The sequence below is a fragment of the Buceros rhinoceros genome, unplaced genomic scaffold, assembly GCF_000710305.1.
Source record: "Buceros rhinoceros silvestris isolate BGI_N320 unplaced genomic scaffold, ASM71030v1 scaffold10115, whole genome shotgun sequence".
NCBI classification, from domain to species: Eukaryota; Metazoa; Chordata; class Aves; order Bucerotiformes; family Bucerotidae; genus Buceros; species Buceros rhinoceros.
The window spans coordinates 111,413-120,159 of record NW_010414573.1 but is presented as its reverse complement, the minus strand read 5'-3'; the positions used below and the strand labels follow the sequence as shown (position 1 = coordinate 120,159).

Sequence of the window (8,747 nt, the reverse complement as noted above, 5' to 3'; positions counted from 1 at the left end):
CGGCGACGTCCCGCCCGCCGGCCTCGGGCCGGTCACCGAGGTGACAGCCCCTGTCCAGCCGCCGCCCGTCGGTCCTGATCGCCCCGGTGACCTCCCGGTGTGTTTCGCAGAGTCAGTGTCCTGGTGGGAGCTCCCAAGGCCAACACCACGCAACCAGACATAGTGGAAGGAGGAGCGGTGTACTACTGCGCCTGGCCCGCAGCTCAGTGCAGGCAGATACCCTTTGATAACACCAGTAAGTAAAGCGCTGAATCTCGTAGCGCAGCCTTGTGTGTGTTGCTCTGTTGTGCTCAGGTCCCCCTTCGGCACAAGTTTCCTCCGCGCTCGCGTTAGTGGTGTCACTTCCACCTGAGTAAGCAGTTCGCTAGAGAAATCCCGCTCCGGGCAGTCCGTATCCATGTGCTCTTGCAGGAAAGCGTTTAATGGTCCCCAGAGAAATAACAGGAGTATGACCTTCAGGATCTGTGCGTAGTTCGTCTTAATAACTGCTTCTTTCTTTTCCTTTTCTTTTTCTGATCTTTTAATGAAAGAAGTTTGTGGCAGATTCCTCATTTTGAAAATATTCAGTTTTATTTTTGAGTTATCAGAAGGCAACCCCCCAAAACTCTTGACTCACACATTTCTCTGAATTTTGGAAATCACTGGGTTACTAGTCTTTGCTGTTATTTTCAGCAAGTGGTTTTCTGTCTGTTCAGATGGATGGAGTGCCTTGTGTGGCATACTTATTTAATTTTTTTTTAGAAAGCAAGAATTTTATTTCAGAATATTGGAAGCTAGATGCAAACTGATTCAGACACAATGTGGCTGGATTATATCCACTTCCAAAATCCCAGGACAGATGTTTCTTATTTAATTAGATGGAACACACGTTTTAAACAGTTTAGGCTGTTTATGTTTTCTGTTGTCTTTTTATAGGTCCTGAAAATAATTTAAGCTTAGTGTTTGTGGGGACTTCAAAACTGATTGGCTTTATTTAGGCACTTTTACAGTTTAATCATTAAGCAGAAGTTACAATTCTTTAGGTTATATTTAATCTTAACATTTGTGGTTTATTCAAATGTGAACACAATACAATTCTTTTTTTTCTGAGAGCACAAATTTCATTAGAAGATCTTACTTAAATGTAGCAAGTAAACAGTGCAGTTCTTTACCTCTTCAAGCTTCAGCCATCCATACATCCTTTTGCGATTTTGGTGTCTAGGAACTCTACTCAGGATGACTCTCCCTTCATGCTGGCGTTCATCAAAACATAGTAAGAGATAGGTCCTCTGTGTGTATGTGGCTACCTGGACATGCAATATTACATAGAGCATGTGGTTATATATAAATGTGAATGTACAGATATAGACTGTATGCATACAATATTTTTATTGTAAATGTGCCCTCAGCATATGTCTTGAATGTAAAACCAGAAATATTCCTGTATTTCCATTTTATTATTAGATAGTTCATGTAACAAGTGAAATACATTATCTATACAAATTAATTTCAGGTTCAGTTAGAAAACTTACAGACCAAATGAAAATTCCAGCTGTTTCCTAGTGAAAACCTAGTGATGAAACCCATAAGGACATCTGGTGTTCCTGTGGGAAACTCCAGAAAAGACTACTAAAGAGACTCAGGACAACCCCTTACTCTTGGCAGAGATGTTGTTTTGAAGATACTGTGTTTCCAATAAAGGCACTAATACTGGCTTATAAGTTTATCAACAAGGCTTTGGACTGTATGACACAACTGCTCAGCTTGAGGTGTGTTTCATTCAGTCTACAGTTGTTTGTGTCCTCTTTATAGATGCCTGACTTGTAGACAGCTGAAGTTAAGCCACGGAGAGCCTTCTGTGTAAGTGCAAATGTACTTGGAGGAGGGACTGCAGTGTATGCAGTTTTTGCAGTGTTATCATTAGCTGTCTAATTCCAGTAGCAAGGGCAGTAAAAATGTAATTTTGCCCATTTCAGCAATGGCCAGCTGCCCTCATAGGCAGGGTCCCCTGGAAAGTTTGCTTAGGTTGTATCGGCACCCATTCTTCATTGACAGCAACATAAAGGGCAGCTGCAATACACCTTAGATGACTCTTTTTGCTGAAGTATGGATGTAAACTTCATGCCATTTTTTTCTCTCCAAAAGGAGCCAGTTTTCCATCTCTTCCACTGTCCCACCACCACATCCCCCAAACAGAGCAGTCCACATGAGCTCTAGTCTAGATGACACTGTTTCAAATAGTCCGTTACTCACAATTCCTTTCAAAGCCTTTGGCCGCTGTATGCCTAGTGGGACTTAGATAGTCCTGAGTAAGTATGAAAGGTATTGTCAGTTTAGGGGTCTTTCTTGCACAGACACATTGTACTCGTTATCCCTTCATCACTCAGAAGCGCTGCTCTTCCCATTTTATATTTATATTCACACTTTATATTTATTCTGATAAACAAAAAAATGTCAGTTTGGGATGTCAGAGATCATATAGGAAGTTGTCGATGACACTGCTAACTAACTCAGCATTTTATCTTCTACCTTCAGTTCCTTAACTACAAGATTATCTTTTCTTCCAAAACAAAAACACCCAGTAACTGTTAGAAGACTGGAAATTCATCTCTAGCATTCGTGTCTCATAGGACATTTTGAAAGTCTTGGAAAGCTTTGGGAATGTTTTCTGAAACAAAACAGAAAAATGACAAAGTCTGCTACAGAGCTGGAAGATTTCATTCTGATGCATTTTTATACAAAGCTGCTTTTTTTTTTAAGTACTTTTTTCTGGACTCTAACCAAATAATATCAGCTCTTTCAGTTAGATTCACTAAGCACAATTAAACAAAACTACTGAACAATTGAAAGCATTTTTAATTGAGATCAGAAGTAAAAGCTGAGTGGAACTGGAAAGAAAGGGAATGTATGATGTAACACTTAAAAGGCAGTGTGACGCAACAAATTCACTAAATCAGTATTTTTAATCCACAAGAATTCAATGGAGGACTTCTAAGTTCTGAAGAATTTGTAAAAGAAAAGCAGATTCACATAAACTATATCCCAAGTTAGATACGTGAAATTGCTGCAGATACAGAAACCATGAAATTTCCACTATAACATAAAAATTCAAGAAATGAACAAATCCAAGAGGTTGAAAACCACTGGCTTAAATTATTTATGACTGTGAGGACTCCATGTCTTTCGTTTCTGAGGGCTGGGTACACAAAGGAAGCTCAGGTATGCTGCATTCGATATAAGCTATGTTCTGCCACTGAGGAGGGAACATACAGTGCACTTGGATGTTATTTGGATTTCACTGACACAAGTAAGTGTGTAAGTGGGTGCCTAGTTGGTAAGACTCCTATGTAACTGTATGGATTATTTCAGTGTTTCCACAAGAACAGTAGACCTAATTTCAAGAAGCGTTCCTCCATTTGCAAATGCTTTGGTGTAATTTGTATTCATCATGGCTTGGCTTAGCGGACAAAGATTTGGGCAGGGCTTTACCCACGCTTGCTGCAAGCGCGCTGATGGCTGAAAAGGCCAATGCGGGATAGGCAAGACCGGTTGCAAAGAGCACGCCAGAAGGTCTCCTTGGGTGGTGTAGTTGAGGCACTGTTCTTTCTGCGCTGTCTTTTCTCCTCGAGACTGATTCTACACGTGCTCTCAAAGGAGGCAGCAGCGTTATGTATGGTGTGTCTCCAAATCTCCCGACTGGAGGCCAGGGTGGACCACTGATGGTGGTCAATATGGCCTAGGCTGAGGATACTATTAATATCTTAGTCCTACTAAATTAAAATAGTGAGAACTTCAGTCCTTCACTGTGATGTCTTCAGTCAAGATTCTTGACACTGTCATGGTGTTATAGGTGTGGAGTTGCGCTGTACTAATTTATAGTTATCCTGTGTTTTACAGATACTGAGATGTTTACTGAACAAATGGATAGATACACCTTGTTATGGGACTGTGAAGTATAACAAACTAAAAACAAAAAAAATCTCTCCACAAGCATTTAAGTCTTATTAAGAGGCAATGATGAACAAGAACATGCTCCTGAAGGGAAGGAGAAAAAAGAACATGTTGAGTTTGTAAAGCATGTATTGCTTTAGATAGAGGGGCCCCTTTTCCAGAAAGTGATGTGAGGGAACCGAGTATGTGATAGACGCCTTAGTGAAAAACATAGGCTTGCTTGTGTTAATATTATGATGGTAAGCAGTGAGACAGGATGGTCTTTGGTCCTGTAGAGGCTGTTTTGTTGACAAGCTTTGATTTTCTCTGAATAATATCTTTCTGTTTTTAAACTAACTGAAGTTTTAATTTAAAGACAGTTATTCTATATCCTGCATGCCATAGAGTCCTGAAGGGAGGATAGAAATGCTAAGGCTAACTGGAAGTAACATCCTGATGCTGCAAGGATTGCAACCAGAGTCACTGGCAAGGTGCAGCTAACCTCCCTGCCACACACAGGCTGTGACACTCAGGACTAAACTCCATTCTTTGTCTCACATGAGCTTTAAACTACAAAAGACAGGTCCATATGGTTTGAGAAGCTCTCTTGCTCCTTTTTTCTCAGGAACTAAGATCACATGAGAGAGTAGACGCTGCCTTTTGCTACTAATGTATACTCAACAGGAACACTCAGTATTCACTCAATTCCCAGTGAAAGATCTTAAAATGCCTTTAAAAATGTGTCATTACTGCAAAATGCCTTGTTCTATCTGTCAAATACAGACTGGTTTCCTTAATACTAGCACTGATACTCAAAACCAAGACTACTCCTGAAACCACCTCTATGGCACTGTGATAGGTTAGGATGTTCAAGCTGGTCTAAGTGCTATAAGCAACTGCATAACTTGCTTTAATGTGGAAATGTCCGTGGGCTAAACTACTCTGCTGAGAAGGTATCTTAGTTAGAGTTAGTAGAGGTGCCGCAGTGTCTGTGGCCCATTCCTAGAAGTCATACCACCTAACTGAAATTGATGTACAGGCAATTCTCCCAGATTGTCACTAATTGCTCAAGTCACCTGTGTTCTTCAGAGTAGCTAATCCAGAGATTTCTAACGCAACAAGGTGATTTACTTGCAAACAAACATCAATAATTAATCCTATTGATGAAACAGATTGCTCCTGACAAGGGAAAGGGGGCAGAGGACGGCATGAGGATGAATTGTTGATGTGCTGTAGGAAGTGGGATGACCCATCCAGACACAGGTCATGTAACCAGACATGTGGGTTAGCCAGTGATATGGCCTCCAGCCAAGAGGGGGCTTTAGCAGGAGCTCTCTGTGTTCCTGCTCTTGATACGCACTGATTGTGCAGTCCCATGTTTGCAGTTCTTTAAAGCTCCCTAAATCTAAGACTCTGCAAAGAAGCTGAAAGCACTGCCCCTGAGAGCACAGCTGGTGCTTTAACCAGGTCTGTTGCAGCAGGTAACTGAGAAAATGTGTAATGGACTGGCTTTTAGTATCCCCTTACTCTGGGAAATACAGGCTGAAGGGCAGTGTTTCTCTGTTCTGTAAATCTGTCCTGTTGCGTTGGAGTGTAAGGCTGCCATACTCTTTGAAACTCAACGAGAGGACAGGGGAACAAGCATTGGCATTGTATTAACGAGTTGAGATCTGTCTTTTCTCTCACCTGCACAAAGCTAACTTGTCCTTTTCAGTTTCTCCATTACAAAATGAGGTGTACAATGACTATTTCTGCTTTAGCTTTGAGGTAGAATTACTAAGTCCTTGTGTTTAAACGAGGTGCTCTTCCGTTCAGCTGCCAGGAGAGGTAGCAGGAGAGCAATATGACTAAAGCCCCGGTTCATTAACTGCGGAACTCCTGAACCACTCAAAGCATCTTGTAGACAGAAGCAAACTTAAATTCCCCCGGAGCACCCTATTGTGTTTGAATCTGGTAAAAAGCTAATAGTTCATATTTCAGAGACTCATTATAATGGTCACTTTTGATTGTAACACTTAATAGGCTGCAACAAGTTCTTACTTTCTAAATTAGTTTCTAAAGGCAGAATTTTAGATACTACATCCTCTAAGTTTCCGGAACTCATGGGGGTTTTGTCTTTGCTATCAGTTAAGTTTACCAGTTTTAGTAAAGTAGATTATATTTTTCTAAACCAGCTGGAGGAGAAGTTGTTTCTCCTCTGAAGAGGAATAGGAAGAGGGATGTAGATCAGTTCTGGCCAAGCATGCAGTTGATAAAAACCATGGGCTTATCTGGCCAGCGGTTGAGCTGATCATAACAGAACCCAGATACTGTGTAAGGAAAGGATGTATTCTGGGACTCAGAGGTTTAGTTACATGAAAAATTCATTAGCTATAGAGATGGTAAGATTCTAAGGAAAGCTTAGAATCCTGTTACAAAACAGAATTTGCATCTCAAGAGAAAGTGCTGCGGGAGAACTTTTTTGTACTTCAAAATGTTGACACATTTCAGTCCACTATGCCAGTAAGACCTTATCTAGTGCCTCACGGTTCACTTGTAGCTTTCTGATTTATAATAGACCCTCATGGGTTTCTTTTATAAGTCTCAGCCTTATCTAAAGAAGGGAGAAAATACTCTTAGCTTTGTTAGTTCAAGCCCTGGGGTATTAATTTGTTTTTGATCAGATTGTACGTAGGGAAAAAATCCTGTTGGGTTTGATGATTCTTTTTTCTTGATTTGTGGCATGAAAATCTAAATAAAGTTGTCTAGATATGATCTATTAAATTAAAATAACTCATATAAATAGCATCTAAGGGACAATAAGAACCAGAAATTAAACAGATGTTTTCAGCATCAGATAAATCTAAAAATAGAAGCAGCCCTTCTCAACATGCAAGGATTTTGCATGTCCTTACTGTCTCTAAATACTACAGACTTCATTTTCCCCCAACATCAATGTGGAAGGCAATTGCTTGGCTTGGTTCCCCAGGTCATAGTCTTTTACTTTGCATTTGTATTCTGTCTCTCTGTTGAGAGTCTAATATCAATGACCCTGTGAATGTTGCTGAATTACCTTTGCTTAGTTATGGCTGGTGTGATTGGAATTTTTCATGGTAGTGACAACAAAATATCACTCTGCCATGGTGATAGGGTTGACAAAGTCCCCTCTCTTCCCTCACTTCTAGAATATGGGATGATGTGTGCCAGTACGAACCCTTTCCTCTCTCTTCCCTCCTGTAAGGCAGGGCCCTAATGATGCAGCAGGGCTGATTTCGAAGGTAAATGAGGTTGCTCAGAGCCTTGTGTAGACAAGTTATGCAACTACCCAAGGATGGAGATTCCACAGCCTCTCTGGGGAATCTGTTCCAGTGCTTAATCACCCTCACGGTGAAGAGTATTTTCTTTGTGTCTGATGAGAAATTCCCTTGCTGTAATTTGTGTCTTTTGCCTTTTTTCCTTTTGCTGTGTACCTGAAATAGGAGTTTGGCTCTTTTTTCTCTACCTATTGAACACAGGATTAGGTGCAAATATATCTACTTTCTCTTCTTCAGGCTGAACACCCACTGGTATCTCAAAACTGTACATAGCATTCCAAATGTTGTTTTGCATATTTGTATCCCCATTTTGTATAAATATGGATAGGTTGAGGTGTTTATTCACCCCTGTGTATATATACTTATGTATAAATATATGAAGTATATATATTTCATTTTATATTCTCTCTATAGATGTGCGTAGATACATACACACAGACACACGTATCAAACCAGGTATTTGAAAGGGATTTGCCATCATGGAGGTAGTGTGAGTAGATACAGATTAGAGGGCAGAGTGTCTCTGAGCCTGCTGCAGATGCCTGGTTAATGGCCAGCTGTTTTTACCCAGTACATACAGGCAAGCATAGACAGAGCAAGTAAACAGAGTACTTTTCAAACTTCCTGAAGGGTTAGAACTTACCTGGAAGAGTTGCAGGTATATTACATAACTGGATTTATTGTTTTGATTAGAAGTATTGTTTTCCTGTGTTAAGTTTGATTAAAATATTTTTATTTGCTTCTGATCGTTTGAGTATTTTCAAGTTATGGTAGATGCTGAAGTTTTTACTTTTAGTTTTCAAAAGCTGTGTGAACCACAATGAACCACTATCTGTTTGCAAATATCTGTTTCTTATGCAGTTCCTGATTATGACAACAAAGAAATACTTGTAAGAGTAATGTTTGATTCATGCCTGTTAAACAGTTTATTATGTGCTGACTCAGTGACTGAGAGGACACCAATCCCCATAGAAAGTGCCAGATTTAGTCTAATGCGTGCAAATTATGGAGTTGCATTAATACTTGCTCCAGGTTCAAGCTTTAATTCCTAAAAATGAATCTCTGCACTGTTGTCCTTTATATAGGTCTGCGTTTTACTGTCTGGATTCAAATTTTTCCACTTGTCCGTCTGCTGCTTTGGTTTAAGGGGTCTTTTTACTTTTGGTAACCCGTAGGTACCTCAAGTCTGAAAGACTGGGTGAAGGAACACTGAAAATCATGTTTCACCATATCCAGAGCTGCTTCTGCAGCTGGGTTGGGGGGCAGTACCAGTATATAGAAGTCTTGGCTCCTGCAGGAGAAAATAAGATGCTTTTGGGTTGCTGAAATGCAATTTAAGGATGGTCTTACACCTAAATCTATACATCTTTCTGCTCTTTGCATACTCCAGGTTGTCCGGGCCTTAGCCTGCAATACAGTCTTATGCAGTACAATTAAGAGTGACTCTAGGGCTGAGTTTCAAGCCAAATGTGCAAGTCATCCAGCCTGTTGACCATCTGGAACAGCTTCTGGGCTGGCTCTGAAGTAATCCAGCTGGTTCTTAGG

General features: G+C 40.4%; 1 protein-coding gene across 1 annotated transcript in view; it reads left to right on the top strand.

Moving 5' to 3' along the window:
- Window positions 1–110: 110 nt before the first annotated feature.
- ITGA8 (integrin, alpha 8) overlaps window positions 111–8,747 on the top strand; it is a gene marked incomplete at its 5' end in the record, with an annotated part of 112,583 nt that continues 103,946 nt past the window's right edge. Inside the window, one exon of the mRNA XM_010137137.1 lies at window positions 111–235. Coding sequence (XP_010135439.1) covers window positions 111–235 — 125 coding nt within the window. The remainder of the gene's footprint in view (window positions 236–8,747) is intronic.